This window comes from Dendropsophus ebraccatus, chromosome 11 (assembly GCF_027789765.1).
Source record: "Dendropsophus ebraccatus isolate aDenEbr1 chromosome 11, aDenEbr1.pat, whole genome shotgun sequence".
Lineage (NCBI taxonomy): Eukaryota > Metazoa > Chordata > Amphibia > Anura > Hylidae > Dendropsophus > Dendropsophus ebraccatus.
The window spans coordinates 23272295-23288969 of record NC_091464.1 but is presented as its reverse complement, the minus strand read 5'-3'; the positions used below and the strand labels follow the sequence as shown (position 1 = coordinate 23288969).

Below are 16675 nucleotides of genomic sequence, written 5' to 3'. Positions count from 1 at the left end.
TTCAATGCCCATAGAGAATGATGGCTCCATTCATTCTCTATGGGCATCGGACTCATCTCAGGCAATGTGCATACAGCTCGCGCACGTCTTCGGGCGCTGATATCTACGTCCCGGGACCGGCTCAAGGTGCGGGACTTGCCGGAAAGGGTAAGTATCCGGGGGCTGCACAGGGGATCGGGCGGGCTCTGTGCCTGCGCTCCCTGTGACAGGTTCCCTTTAAAATAAAGTAAAGCTTGATGGAAAAGAAGAACGATTGTTCTACATTTGTTGATTTTTTTTTTTTTTCCTGTCTGTGACCCAGGGACTTAAAAATAAACCGAAGAAGATGGTGTACATGAAATCTGACCTAATTGACGTCGATCTGGTGAGAGGTGAGAGTTATTATGGATTATATATTTTACTGCAATTTGATGATAATTCTGCAAAAAAGACCATATTCTCTGAAACTGTTAAATGCATGTATAGGTTCATATACAGGAAATGCAGTGTTTATAGACACTGTATGAAAACACACTTCATATGCCGCCCTGACGGAAATTTCACATTTGAAACAGGCAGGGCCGGCTCCAGGTTTTTGTGGGCCCTTGGGCGAGAAAGCCTCAGCGGGCCCCTTTGTATAGCACACCTCGGGGCACACCTCGGGGCACACCTAGCACACCTCGGGGCACACCTACCAAATAAAGTTTGACAAAATACAGAAAAAAAACGTAATTCAGTAACTCACAGTTGACATCTTCTTTGATCTGAGGCGATCGCTCTCCGTTTCCTCTCCATCTGGCCTGGACCACTATGATGATTTCTTCAAGCTACAATTCATCTCTTCAGGACCTGTCAGACAAACATCTTAGACTCCACACATTTCCAGCTACTTCCTTCCCTTTTTCCCAGTGGTAACTGCACTGTTTGGTGTCATGTGCAGTAAAGTAAGGAGGTTTGTGGGTCCCGTGCTGTGCCCCCCATATAGTAATAATGCCCTCTGTCCCCATAGTAATGCCCCCTGTTCTGCCCCATAGTAATGCCCACTGCCCCCATAGTAATGCCCCCTGCCCCCATAGTAATTCCCCTCAACACAAGAAAATAAAAAAATAAAATCATACTCACTAATCCGGGCGGGGGACGGGTCCTCTTCTCCCTTGTGTGCGCCTTGTGGATCCACCAGCAGGTGTAATGACGTAATCGCTCTGCGCCTGTTGGTGAGATCAGATCCATGCTAGAATGGACTAGAATGGAGTTGCTAGAAGGAGGTCGTCCCCCTGGAGTCTGTATTCTAGTCTCTTCACCATGGAGGAGGCCAGAATGGAGTTACAATCAGGAGGCATTACATGAGGATTACCGGGGGGAACTACAACTCCCAGCGTGTCCAGCCTGTTATTATGGGAGAGGACATTACAGGAGGAGATATAATAGGACTACAACTCCCAGCATGTCCAGCCTGTTATGGGAGATCAGAGGACATCACAGGAGGAGATATAAGAGGAGTACTACAACTGCCAGCATGTCCAGCCACATGAGCCCTTATTTTTTGCTAAACCAATTGTACTTTGCAATGACAGGCATTATTTTTCCATAACATATGCTGCAAAACCGGAAAAAAATAATTTGCGCTGTCAAATTGAAAAAAAATGGAATTTGTTTTGATTTCGGGGAGTTTTGCATTTACGCCGTTCGCCCTATGGTAAAAGTGACTGGTTATGCATGTCCCTTAAGTCGTTACGATTACAACGATATATAACATGTATAACTTTATTGTATCTGATGGCTTGTAAAAAATTCAAACCATTGTTAACAAATATATGTTCCTTTAAAATCGCCCCATTCCCAGGCTTATAGCGCTTTTATCCTTTGGTCTATGGGGCTGTGTGAGGTGTCAGTTTTTGCGCCATGATGTGTTCTTTCTATCGGTACCTTGATTGCGCATATGCGACTTTTTTGGTCACTTTTTATTACATTTTTTTTCTGGATTTGATGCGACCAAAAATGCGCAATTTTGCACTTTGGGATTTTTTTGCGCTGATGCCGTTTACCGTGCGAGATCCGGAATGTGATTAATAGTTCGGGCAATTACGTGCACGGCGATACTAAATATGTTTATTTATTTGTTTATTTATATTTATAAAATGGGAAAAGGGGGGTCATTTGGACTTTTATTAGGGGAGGGGATTTTTTATTAATAAAAAAAACATTTTTACTTTTTACTGTAACTAGAAGCCCCCCTGGGGGACTTGTATATAAACAGCACTGATCTCTCATAGAGATTAATGATGTGTATAAACACAGCAAAGATCGATCAGATCGGTAATAGATTGCTATGGCTTGCTGCAGGCCATAGCAATCTATTGCCGAGCCGGGATCAGCATCATTCCGACGCTGAGGTCCAGCATGGGCAGAAGAACGGATCCACTAGACACCAGGGATGCACGGATCAAAGCCTCTTAAGTGCAGCTGTCAGGTTTGACAGCTGCACTTAGAGGCTTATTTAGCTGGCGCGGCAACGGGACCCGCGCCGGCTAATAGAGGCGCTCCCCGGCTGCACATGTCCCGGCGGGACCCCGCTCTGAACACCCCCCGCGGCACCATGACATATCAGATACGTCATGGGTAGCTAAGGGGTTAAAGGAGAACTCCGGGTTGGGGTGATTTTTGGCAGAGTGCTGGGGATGGGAGGATGAAAGAAGTAACATGCTCTCACCTGCCCCGCTGCTCAAGCACTGGGGCTGGTATCCCGTAGCTCTGGTCCCCCGATCCTAGCCCCTTCTGGGTCTGAGTGGGTCGCTACGTTGTTAGAATATACAGTAAGTACTGAAAGAACTGGTTGTCTCCAGTTGCTACGGACAAGGTGGGACCCTGCTATGGTCGTTGACTGCCTGAGGGGGCCTGGCACGCCACGTCCCAGGTCCCCCCTTAGATCCAGAAATGTCTGGGACCGGCTGACAGGAGCTGTGGGATACCGGCACCAGTGCTGGGAGCGGGGGAGGTAAGAGCATGTTACTTCTTTCATCCTCACCCTCCCCAGCACTCTGCAAAAAAATCACCCCAGCAGGGAGTTCTCCTTTAAGACTGGGTTCATACATTGTCAAATAAATGCAGAATCCTGTCGATCAATGTTGGTTGATCGTTGCCTCTCAACATACACTCATAGGGTGCCTTCACACGTACCGGATCCGCAGCGGATTTTACGTTGCGGGTTTGCAGTGAAATCTGCTGCGGATCCTGGTACTGTAAAGGTCTATGGGGTTACATATCCACAGCGGAATTTTCGTTCCGCTGCGGAAATGTAACCCGGCCCGGAGCATACATCACCTGCTCCAGGCTCCTGCTTGCTTCGGAGCCTTACAGCATCTCCCGGCGCAGCGCGCTGATTGGCTGACCGCCGGGAGATGCCAGGAGGCTCCGAAGCAAGCAGGAGCCTGGAGCAGGTGATGTATGCTCCAGTGCTGCCCCCGCCCCGGAGCATACGTTACCTGCTCGGTACCACGGCTGTGTGTGAGGCTCCAGGCTCCCGCTGGTCCCCATCAGCCAATCAGTGCTGCAGTGCACTGATTGGCTAATGGGGAGCGAGGGCAGCCAGGAGCCTCACACACAGCCGCTGCAGGTAATGTATGCGGGGGGTTAAAGGGCTGAGTCACATACAGGCAGCGGATCCGCAGTGAATTTCGCTGCAAACTCACAGCATGAAATCCGCTGCGGATCCGGTACATGTGAAGCTACCCTTAGGCTGCATTCCCACGTTCCGTGATCCTGACGGATCACGGACCTGGAATGCATGTACCGGAGTCCCCCCGCGCCCGGACAGCATCTGTAATTAGATGCTGGGAGTGGGGGAGACTGTATTCATAAGCGCCGCGCTGTAATGAATCAGCCGCGCGGTGATGTTACTACAGCGCGGCGCTTATGAATACAGTCTCCCCCGCTCCCAGCATCTAATTACAGATGCTGTCCGGGCGCGGGGGGACTCCGGTACATGCATTCCACGTCCGTGTTCCGTCAGGATCACTGAACGTGGGAATGCAGCCTTAGGGTAGCTTCACACACACCGTATCGCAGCAGATTTGATCTAAATTACTGAACATAGCATCAAATCTGCACCATAAGATCTGCTGCAGATCCTGTACGTGTGAATGCATCCTTACACTAAATAATTATCGGCCTGAGTTCGGCAAAGTTTAGGCTGATAATCGTTAAGTGTATTAGGTCCTTAATGATGTGACCTCAATGAGCTGAAGCACTGTCCTCCATGGAGATAACATTAGGCCTGTGTTGTTAATGTGTGGTGACCACTGAGAGGGAGATGTTGTCATTGGTATGATACAGCTCAGACAGAGATGTAAGTGTCGTGACGCCAGTGCTAGTCCAGCACACAAGTATGATGTTAGTACCTGCTTTGTAGAGTGGCTGACTGTATTCCCCTGAAATGGTCGGTGACTTGGGCTCTTGTCACAGTAGTCCTTAGTGGCAATTGACCCACCCAGGCTATCGATACTGCCACCCACACGAATGGGAAGATTAAGCCAAGTTGTACGGTTAATGTGTATAGGTGCTGGTGCAAAGGAAAGAATGACTGAGTACCAGTGTTAAAAAAAAATAGAACAGTTTTACTGTACAGTCTCTTAGTAATACAAAACACGTTGGCAGCAAGTAGATAAATCTTTGTACAGACCTTTGTGCCTGACTTGGTTTGTGCTGCGGAGATGCTTGAAAACGTAGAGTAGATTAGAGGTAGTTGTAGCAGAGCTTGAAAAGTTTAAAGTAGAGTGGAGTAGCGTAGAGGAGAGGTGTTTGTCAAGGGAGTCCTAACCCAGTGTAGTACTTTGCTCTGCCGAAACTTGAGAAGAATCCTTGAGAATGAAGTTGACTTGCACCCGTGTTTAGACTATGGTTTGACCACCACCTGCCCTACAGTGTCGAGGTACTCGTCCTAATAGGGTTATACAAGCCCCAGCCATGGTTACCTGGGTGAAGCTAAGTGCCCGAGGTTTCACAGTTTACTTGCACTGCAAGATAGCATACATAGATAGGATAGCATAGGTAGTTTGTTCTATCTAGGCTAGTTCCTCTTGTGTTGTAGGATACTGCCCTGCACCTTTTAGACTGGTTTACGTTATGGGCTAGGTTGATCCCAGACTTTTCTCCCTCTTGTAGTGTCTAGCAATGCAGAATAGATAGAATATACAGTAAGTACTGAAAGAACTGGTTGTCTGTAGTTGCTACTGCATACATGTGTCTTAACCAACTCACTAACTAGACGACACTATTTGAACTGATACTTCTATAGTGTATTTTGCTAACACCAGTAGCGATTATGAGTCCCTCGCAATAACATATAGAGAATAAATGAATAGGGGAGGGTTCTGCATGGAAGCAAAACAATTTTATTATACAATGACAATGTGGGCCACCAACAGAAATTGGCCAAAATGAGTCTCCTGTACATATATACAATGGTATACGGATCAAGACCAAGACTGCAATAATTGTCCAAGTTCAAGTCTGGTCCTGTCCCGGTCCAGTCTCAATGTCTGTATGTCATATTCAGACAGTCAATAGTATGGTTAGAAATTGGACCCCTGCCGGTCCTGTCCACAGATCAAAAGGGGACCTCTGTCGTTCTACTCAAAAGTTCATGCAACGTATTTATCCAAAACCATATTAGTCATACAGAACAAAATCATATAAGTCACTTAAGGTCAATAAAAGCACATGGTACACATATAAAAACTATTGAATACCTTCATCACCACTTAACCTGGAGAAAGGGGCTTTTGCGACAGGTGTAAAAAAATAAACCATGAAACACCCGTGGTGGGATACCACATATGCAGAGGCACAATGACTGGATTACTGATGTTATATAGGTATTATGGGCTTGTACCATTCACATAATTTAGGGCAGTACTTTATTGCCTATAGACATACCTGTCCACATTGTAACACCCCCACTAATAAAAGGCAATTATGTCTGATGCATGGCATTCTTTTTTTAGAATTTTTCTTGTACTACAATTACTGCAAAGTCATAGTGAAATTGGGGCAAAGCAACATCAGAATGCTGTAATCATGTTAAAGAGACATGGATTGGCTATACCATGGGAATATCTATATCATAAAAATGAAAGTCTGTCTGTCCCATATAGCCTGAACCGTTTGACCCCAAATTTGGCCCACAGATACATTGGGTGCCCGGGAAGGTTAGAGGGGGATGCGGAAGACCTCCCCATAGAAATGAATGGAAAAATTTCCACACTGCACACACAGGTGACATAATTAGCTGCAGCTCTGCCCACCAGTAAAGGGCAGTTGGAGGCCTTAGCAACCAATAGGATTACTACTTTCATTTTCACAGGGAGCTGTGGTTGCTAGGGCAGCTGCCTCACAACATTCACAGAAATAACTGGTAGACCCCCTACTCCATCTATACAGTAAGGTATACAGGGCAGTATTACCAGCTGCTGCTGCCCTAAGCACTAAACCTGAGGACACCCCATCTTCACTCACCAATTAGCATCAGGATAGATTGGTAGGTAATAGCTTCAGAGGTCACATTTAACACCACCATATCAGACCTGACCAATACCCCCACACTGTGACTGGATAACACCGCCATACCAGACCTGACCAATACTGCCACACTGTGACTGGATAACACTGCCATACCAGACCTGACCAATACGGCCACACTGTGACTGGATAACACCGCCATACCAGACCTGACCAATACGGCCACACTGTGACTGGATAATACTGCCATATCAGACCTGACCAATACCGCCATACTGTGACTGGATAACACAGCCATACCAGACCTGACCATTACCGCCATACTGTGACTGGATAACACCGCTATACCAGACCTGACCAATACCGCTATACTGTGACTAGATAACACCGCCAGACCAGACCAATACGGCCATGCAAGGTGGTGTCCTAGGCAGACAACGAGTGCCTAATGGTGCCTAAATACGACCCTGCAGGTATAGAGGACACTACAGGTATACAGGACCCCAAAACTATACACTACAGGTGCACAGGACCTCCACCAACTCTATACTACAGGTATACAGGACCTCTACCAACTATACACTACAGGTATACAGGACCCCAAACTATACACTACAGGTATACAGGACCCCAAATTATACACTACAGGTATACAGGACCCCAAATTATACACTACAGGTATACAGGACCCCAAATTATACACTACAGGTATACAGGACCCCAAACTATACACTACAGGTATACAGGACCCCAAACTATACACTACAGGTATACAGGACCCCAAACTATACACTACAGGTATACAGGACCCCAAACTATACACTACAGGTATACAGGACCCCAAACTATACACTACAGGTATACAGGACCCCAAACTATACACTACAGGTATACAGGACCTCCACCAACTATATACTACAGGTATACAGGACCCCCGAACTATATACAAAGGTATACAAGACCTCCAACAACTATACACTACAGGTATCCAGGACACTCAAACTATAAACTACAGGTGTAGAAGACCTCCACCAACTATACATTACAGGTAAACAGCACCTTCACCAACTATATATTACAGGTATACAGGACCCCCATCTATACAGTACAGGTATACAGGACCTCTATCAGCTATACACTGCAGGTATACAGTACTTCCCAAACTATACAGTACAGGTATACAGCCCTCCCCCCAATTATACACTACTGGTATACAGGACCTCCCTCAACTATACACTACAGGCATACAGCCCCCCCCCCCCAATTACACACTACAGATTTACAGGACCCCCTCAACTATACACTACAGGTTTACAGCTCCCCCCCCCCCCCCCCCCAACTATACACTACAGGTATACAGGACAGATGTTTGAAGTTTTTAGTTTATTTCTAATGTGCATAAGATACAATTTACATAAACAGTGCAGAACTGTCGGGTATATAGGGGCATATAAGGCTACTGGCTATTTCACCTTAAACAAAAAAAAACAAGGACATAGATTGGCCTCCTTGGCACCTTACAATAAATCTAATTTACGCACTGACACTTTATACCCGGGCAGCGCCGGATACATTTTCTAGTACTCTCATATATGAGACCGAACCCACCAAAATTCTTCTAGTAACATATGAAAAAGACTCGATTGTCTGGTTTTCTTTTCTTAACACAAACGTTGATTTCAATAACTTGCCACATCAAAGAGTCCATCTGCTTCGATCAACACATAACCCAACAATGCTGTCTATCACCTGACAAAAGCCGTGGCAGAGAGCTCTACTCCACCCATTAAACTCAATATTTATGGTTTTTGTTTGTGGACCTTAGCAATCGTCCAAGACAAGTACACTGCGAACCCACCAGTCAGGTGTGCAGAGAAAACAAACACAAGCTGTGACCCCTTCATAACATTGCCGCTCCTCACAACTTATGCAAAAGTAGAATTACAGCCTCTTTTTTTTTTTGCTTTACTTTTCTAAAGTTTCAAATTTTCAAAACAAAGTGAGTAGTATATAGACAACTGAGCAGTATGTGTGTGTATATGTATGTGTATATATATATATATATATATATATATATATATATATATATATATATATGGGGGTGAAGTAGTATATAGATGACGAAACAGTATATGTAGGGTATTAAGTAGTGTATAGACAACTGAGCAGTATATATAGGGGGGTGAAGTAGTATATAGATGACTGAGCGCTATATATATATATATATATATATATATATATATATATATATATATATATATATATGGGGATAAAGTAGTATATAGTCAACTGAGCAGCGTATACTGTAGGAGGGTGAAGTAGTATATAGACAACTGAATAGTGTATATATAGGGGGTTGAAGTAATATATAGAGGGTAAAGTAGTATATAGATGACTGAGCAGTATTTATGGGGGGGGGGGGAATTTGTGTATAAAGAAACAGGTAATATATCGACAAAGACCAAATAGTATATAAAGTACGGATTACATAGTGATAACTAAGCAGTATACACAGATGGTGTATAACATATAGTGAAGAGGAGTATATTGAGGAAAACTAAGTGGCATAAATAGACAGAATAGCATATAGAGGAGAATAGTATATCTGGGCCACTCCTAGGGGTTTGTCCATTTTTTTAAAGGTCTCCTTCACCCCAGTTATTTTACTTTAAAGATCTAAAATACACTAAGTTGAGTAAGTAAGTGGTAAGTTTACTTGGCGCTCTTAGGGGCTTAGTAGGAGCATTAAAATTACCTTTTCACCTAAATGGTTAAAAGGGTAGTTCAGAGAAAAAGTGCCAGAGATGCACAATTTACTTCTATTAAAAAATCTCCAGTCTTACAGTTGCTGTATGTCCTGCAGGAAGTGGTGTATTCTTTTCAGTCTGACACAGTGCTCTCTGCTGCCACCTCTGTCCATGTCAGGAACTGTCCAGAGCAGGAGATGTTTTCTATGGGGATTTTCTACTGCTCTGGACAGTTCCTGACATGGATAGAGGTGGCAGCAGAGAGCACTGTGTCAGACTTGAAAGAATACACCACTTCCTGCAGGACTGAAGCTGATAAGTACTGGAAGACTGGAGATTTTTTTTAATACAAGTGAATTACAAATCCCTGGCCCTTTCTGGCACCAGTTGATTTTGAAAGAAAACATTTTTTGGTGTCAACCCCTTTTAATTAAAGTAAAATTTTTTTAAATCTTTTAAAATGAGCGGTATACTTTTAATTATTTTGATCTAAGAGATTTGGTTGGCATTGTACCCTATTGACAAATATGTGCAGAAGTATTATAAGTTTATCAATGACTTGGAGGCTTCTGTAAATATGTATACTATGAAAAGATAGATAGAGATATATATATATATGTGTGTGTGTGTGTGTGTATATATATATGTATACTATGAAAAGATAGATAAATAGATATTTATTTATTTTTTTAAATTTTAATATTGTCATTCGTTTCAGGTTCCACATTTGCCAAAGCTAAACCAGAGAGCCCATGGACATCCCTCACTCGGAAAGGATTGGTGAGGGTGGTACTGTTTCCTCTGTTCAGCAAGTGGTGGATGCGTGTGACTAGTCCCGGTGTCTTTACTTGGCTCTTGGTGCTTTACGTCATGCAAGGTATAATGTCTGTAAAGTAACCAAAGTCTTTATCATACACTATATATACTTTATATTCAGTATCTCCATAAAAATAGATGATGTGTTGTCAAAAGATTTGATGGGTCAGGGTTTGAGTGTTTAGACCACCACCAATCTCTAGATCTAGCCAGGAGAAGCATGGGGTTACAGTAAGGGCCCTATTACACAGGACGATTATCGTGTGGAAAATCGTTATCGTTCAAATTTAAATGATGATTGTCCTGTGTAGTTGCAGGCAACGATCAAAAAATTGTTCACGTGTCGCTGATCGTTGATATAATATGACCCTAAAACCATTGGTAATCGGTCGCTGTAATTCCACATTCGGTCACTAATCGTTCAGTGTGATTTGCTGGGATCAGATGGAGTAATCTATTGTAGTAACAATCGTTGTAATGATCATGACTATCGTTCTGTGAAATATGGTGAACGATTAACGATAAACAATCTCTAACTAATGCTGCGTTTACACGGAACGATTATCGTTTGAATTTTCACAATAACGATGGCATTTAAGCGATAATCGCTCCGTGAAAACACAGCAAGCGACAAGCGAGAAATCGTTCATTTTGATCTTTCAACATGTTCTCAAATGGTCATTCGCTAAAAATTCGCAGATCGCTTCGTGTAAACAGTCTTTCAAAAATTCACCCTATGCAAAACATGGGCTTAAAGAGAACCAATCACGGACAAAATTCTAAAAAAAAATGTATTCCCTAATTCAATGTAATTTCTTATTTTATTAACATTTGTAAATACTTTAAATTTTTTTCTTTCACCCGCGTTTTTGTTTTTATTCGCTTTTTAATTCACTGTCTTGCGCCGGCTCTTTTCAAAAGAAACTCCTGTCATGCCTTTGCAGTCTGTATCTTATACTTTACCCAATCCTGTTTTTCGGTGCAGCAAGGCCAGGCGCTGCCATCTTGATTGCGTCACTTGTGTTCCAGATGGCGTCGCCCGGCCTTGCTGCACCGAAAAACAGGATTGGGTAAAGTATAAGATACAGACTGCTGACGGGAGCGCTCAGCCAATCACAGGCCGGGACCGCCGCGGCCTGTGATTGGCTGAGTGTGGCCTGTAGGCTGACTGGCCATTCTGAAGATAGAGCGCGCGGGACCCGGGGATGAAGACAGCGCGGAGAAGAAGCCTGGACAGGTAATGTATGCTGCTGCAAGGACATCGGTAACGAAGGCGCTGCAAAAGGCGTCTGTCAGTGAATTGTCTTTGTATTGAGAATCGTACATGTATGTGTATGGGGGGGAAGGGAGGAGTAGCTTTCTGTTCAAATGCTTAAAGGAGTACTCCAACCAAAAAAAAATCAGTCAATTAATTAGTAATTTACTTCTATTATAAAACTCAAGCTTTCCAATACTAATCATCTGCTGTATGTCCTGCAGGAAGAGGTGCATTATTTCCACTCTTGAGAGCAGGAGAGGTTTTCTATGAGGATTTGCTACTGCTCTGGACAGTGCCTGTCATGGACAGAGGTGGCAGCAGAGAGGACTGTGTCAGACTGGAATGAATACACCACTTCCTGCAGGATATACAGCAGCTGATAAGTACTGGAAGACTAGAGATGGTTTAATAGAAGTGAATAACAAATATCTGACACCAGTTCATTTGAGAGGGGAAAAAAAAAAAATCACTGGAGTACTCCTTTAATTTCTGAAGTGCTTACCCAACAGCTATTCAAAAGGAGACAACAAATTTATTGGCATTGTCACCCGTAGTACCTACTATGTCCATAACCAGCAGAAAAGACGTGAAATGTTCTCTCCATTTGTAGTAAATGTGATTCCAACTTTATGCGACGTATCATGGATTGTACATAGAAACATCTTTGTGTACTTTTCTCTAAAATAGCTCCAATAGCTTTCACATGTTCAGAGTCTTCTGAATGAGGCCTGGGGCCACAATCCCAGCATACAGAATGAGGAACAGAACTTATTAAATTACTTAAGACAACAAATATTCTTATTTACAGGAACTGCTGACTACCAAAATTAAACTTCCAAAAAGAAAAAAAAAAAAAAATGTGTGTGTGTGTATGTATATATATATATGTATGTATATATATATATATATATATATATATATATATATATATATATATATATATATATATATATATATATTTTTTTTTTTTTTTTAATATTTTAATTACCAGTATCTCCCCACATGCAGGTTGGTTACTTTGGGAGTCATCAGATTCTTAAATTAACAAGGTTATTGTTGTTTTTTAGTTCAAACAGAACTGCTTCTCTGATAAAGTCTTTGTACTTAGCATAGAAAACAACTTTGTGAAGCCTGGCACATAAGATTAGTCATTCCCCATAAGGCCTCTGGTCTAGGATTTGTGGCTTGTTAAACAAATAATGGATTTAAACAAAAAGAAAATTACGTTTTTTTTTTACTTGACCTAATTACTATATTACCCAATAAAAACAAAAATAGCCGCATCGAAGTCACTTACCAGAGCATTTCTTTTAGGCCCAGTTCACATAGAGTAAAACTGGCAGAATTCCGCGGTGGAATTCTCCGCCACGGAATCCCGCCAGCCTCCATGTCATACAGGCAGTCTATGGGAGGGCTCACGCCTCCTCTCTCTTCTGCATGCAGGGGAAACCACTCCAATGTCAGTGTTGCAGCAGCGTTGTGCATCAGTTAGCCACTGTATGCAGGTGTGATTTATCACACTTCGTCACAGTTTAGTACCAGTCCAGGTTTTTGCAGAGCCTCAGCGGGCCCCTTCACTCGAGACAGCACTAACATACACAACCACACATTATTGACACTGACACACTCAAACACTAACACAGAGCATTTACAGCTCAGCCTTCTCCCTCTTCCTCTTTCTGGCTGCTCTTCACATTATAAGGTTCGAGGACCTTCAAGTCATGTGATCAGGTCCTTCACTCTTTTCTCTCTCTCTCTCTCTCTCTCTGCATGTCCTGCTCCATCTCCTGTGTGATGTTTAGCCCGTTCACCCGTCACTACAGTAAGCAGGCTAAACATTAGAACACCAGGCCCCTCTCCCTCTCTGGGCCCCTAGAAGCGCTGTGGGCCCTGGCACTTGCTTGGGTAAGCAGTGTGCTGATGCCAGCCCTGGTACCGGTGACACAGCTCACCTCCATCAAAAAAGGTGAAAGTATCGGCCCATGGATTTGTGGTGCACTCCTGTGAGGCTCGACCGTTCACTTGCCAGATGGTACTGTGTGACTCCACTACTGTGGTGGGTGGTCGAGATATAGCTCAGCCAGATGGTATACTGTTGAGGCCAGTGCCAGGTGGGCACACAGGTATGAAGGCACATCTGCTTTTATTTTAGAGTGGCGGGCTATACCCTTTCCCCTGTGGTCGATGACCGTCTGTGAGAGGGGCCCTTGGGTACTTATCACGGTGGTCCGGAGTGCAGCTGTGACCCACCCGGACTATTGGTACCGCCACCCACAGAAAGGGGAGATGACCCAAAGATGTGGTATCTATGCCCCAGACCTTGTTACCTGGTTTGAGCAGAGTGGCCAAGATTTCCTGGTTATACCTGCACTGCGAGAGAGAGTACGTAGGCTTCTAGCAACTTTTCTCAATCCGGATCAGTTCCTCTTGCTATCAGGATACTGTCTTGCTCTTTTAGACTTGTTCTCGGCGTAGGTTGGTGTTTCTCTGATTTGTCCTGCAGGTTCAGAGTAGTAGAGAGGAGTAGGTTGTGAGAGTCCCAGCGCAAGTAGTAATGTGCTCTGCCGGAACTTTAGAAGAAGAAGAAGTAGTAGTAGAATACTGAAGACTTGAAAATAGTTTACTTGTGCCTGTGTTTCAACCTTTGTCGCTATACCACCTTTTGCCCAACAGCCTATGAGGGTAACACAAGCCCCAGACCTCGTTACCTGGTTTGAGCAGAGTGGCCAAGATTTCCTGGTTATACCTGCACTGCGAGAGAGAGTACGTAGGCTTCTAGCAACTTTTCTCAATCTGGATCAGTTCCTCTTGCTATCAGGATACTGTCTTGCTCTTTTAGACTTGTTCTCGGCGTAGGTTGGTGTTTCTCTGATTTGTCCTCTCCCTTGAGTAGCTTAACACTGCATAGTGTGTAAAAGTGCGGCATTCAAGAAACTGGTGTCTGCGTCTCCCATGTGCGTCTGTTCAGCACGGGAACCTGACTAAGACTGCGGACTAGTTCTGGAGTGGGGATCTGGCAAAGTCAGGGCCCAGCTGGACCACAGCAGGGACCAACTTGTTTTGCGTCTTCTCTGCTCAACAACCAGACTAAGACTGACTAAGAGTGGGTGTATACTTCCTCTCCCCATGTGACAACTTCCTACAGGAGTTGTAATATCCCCTGTGAGTGGTGGAGAAGAAAGCATGGAAAGAAAGAAGCTTAGAGATAGGTAGAGAAGGTCCTCATTGGTGTACAGATTACAAGAAACAATAACCCTTTACTTACCTGCAGCTGTGCAAAATACAAGTACAGTTACATACAATAATGACATCTTGTGGCAAAACTTAGGTACTACTTCATTACCACAGTTACTTGAAGTACAGGCTTTTGCAAGGGGTGTAAAACACTAACACCCGTGGTGGGACACCAACCTGCAATTGGAACCAGCAATTAGCTGTCATCTGTAGGGAATCAAGCTAGTATTGTTTTTTTTTTTTTTTTTTTTTTTTTTAATTTCCCTGCAACAATACTGTTTACACAGTGCCTACTGAAATCAGTCATTGGACCAGAAAGTGCATGGGCCTATCCAGTCCTCCAAGCTATGGTTCTGAATGGGGAGTCATGTTCTTTTACATCCATATGCCATAACATGTCATAATAACTAGGGCAGCAGTGCTTTTAAAGCGCTGTACAAAGTGCTAGCTACTTGAATCCTTGCTCTTGTATCATATTTTCAATGAATTACAATGAATCAGAAAAATGTAGGAACGGTTTTAGGGCAGTATGACAACCAACCATAAAGCGTTCTCTGATGATCATTTCATATTAGCAGTGTACAGATTGTGGTGCCTGGAGTATATAGATATACCCGCCCAACAGCATATTGCCCCCTGAACTTCTGCTTCGAGTTTCGCTGAACTATGCCAACCAGTTACACGCTTGAGTTCATCTTTTCACTTTCACTTGACAGATAAAATATAATTGCTTGTGTTCATAACCAATAGATCTTTGTTAAATCAACAGAATATGGGAAAACAGACATTCATTCTACATTCACATATTCTGCTTTATATCTGTGTCCCCCAAGGCCTATTTCTTATGTGTGACACCTTAACCCCATTATGGATATGGTCCCAGTGGTTTTAACCGATAAATAATCCCATCTACTAAATATAAGATACATTTAGTTAAAAGAATATCCATTATTTATAAATAATATGCAGTTATAATTCTCTATTTTTGTAAAATTATATTGAAAGGGAATCTGTCACTGGATAATGCCGCCTTAAATGAGGAAAGCATAAACTAGCAACAGAAATGCTGAACAAATCGGTGTATTACTTACATCATTTTGTTTAGCGGTTCTCCTAATATGCAGGAGAATAGGATTCTTGCCCCACTCCTTTCCCCACCCTCCAACTGCTCATTGACACTTGACTGCCTATACACAACATAACTGCCAATCAGTAGCTGGTAGGTGGAGTTTTGGGCTTCTCATGAATATCCAGGACTACTGGGCTCATGCATATATTGGAGAGGAATACTTATTGTCCCGGTTATTCAGGAGGATATCTCTAGATCAGCTGCACAGAACAATGTAAGTGATACATTTTTCTATTCCGCTTCTCTGTCACTAGTTTATGCTACCCTGAGATAGGACACCATAACCCTACTGACAGTCTCTTTAAATGACAAAACTTTATAAAAAGTAGTATAGATATTACATCAATCATTATGGTTATGTGTTTTTTAAGGATAAGTTATCTCCTGTCCACACGGTGAGGGATGAGTAATTGATTGGTGGTGGTGGGGGGGGGGGGGTCAACCCCTGGGACCCCACCAATCACTGGAATGGAGACCCCTCATGCAGTGAATGGAGTAGCAGCATGCATGCTCAACCACTGCTCCACTCTGGCCCCCACCAATCAGTTAGTTATCACCTATTTTGCTTTGATAATGTTCATGTCCCAATAAAGATATATATGTATCTGTGTTGGGAGATGATTATGTAGGCCAGAGGGGCTGGTCAGAGATCATGGTATCACTCAGAGGGCAGGGCTAGAGGTCAGAGACGAGATCCAGCCACGCCTCCTGTGACATCAGATGATGATGAGTTGTCTCATGAGAGAGGGAGGAGGCTGGGATCTGTAGACACATTTTGTAGTTCTTCTAGTTTTCTATTTCCTTTCAGAGGTAATCACTCATAACACTGAAGTCAATACTATTAGTATACATCTTTGGGTGATTGTATTGAAATAAAACTATTTTCTGATACCAGTTAACCCCTTTAAAGTGACTCTGTACCCACAATCTGACCCCCCCCCCCCCCCCCCCCCCCCCCCCAAACCGCTTGTACCTTCGGATAGCTGCTTTTAATCC

General features: G+C 43.5%; 1 protein-coding gene across 3 annotated transcripts in view; it reads left to right on the top strand.

Moving 5' to 3' along the window:
• Positions 1–16675, top strand: part of PHTF1 (putative homeodomain transcription factor 1) — an 83750-nt gene that overhangs the window by 18723 nt on the left and 48352 nt on the right. For all 3 annotated transcript variants that reach the window (XM_069944687.1, XM_069944688.1, XM_069944686.1), the window contains exons 4-5: positions 302–371; positions 9961–10119. In XM_069944687.1, coding sequence (XP_069800788.1) covers positions 302–371; positions 9961–10119 — 229 coding nt within the window. The remainder of the gene's footprint in view (positions 1–301; positions 372–9960; positions 10120–16675) is intronic.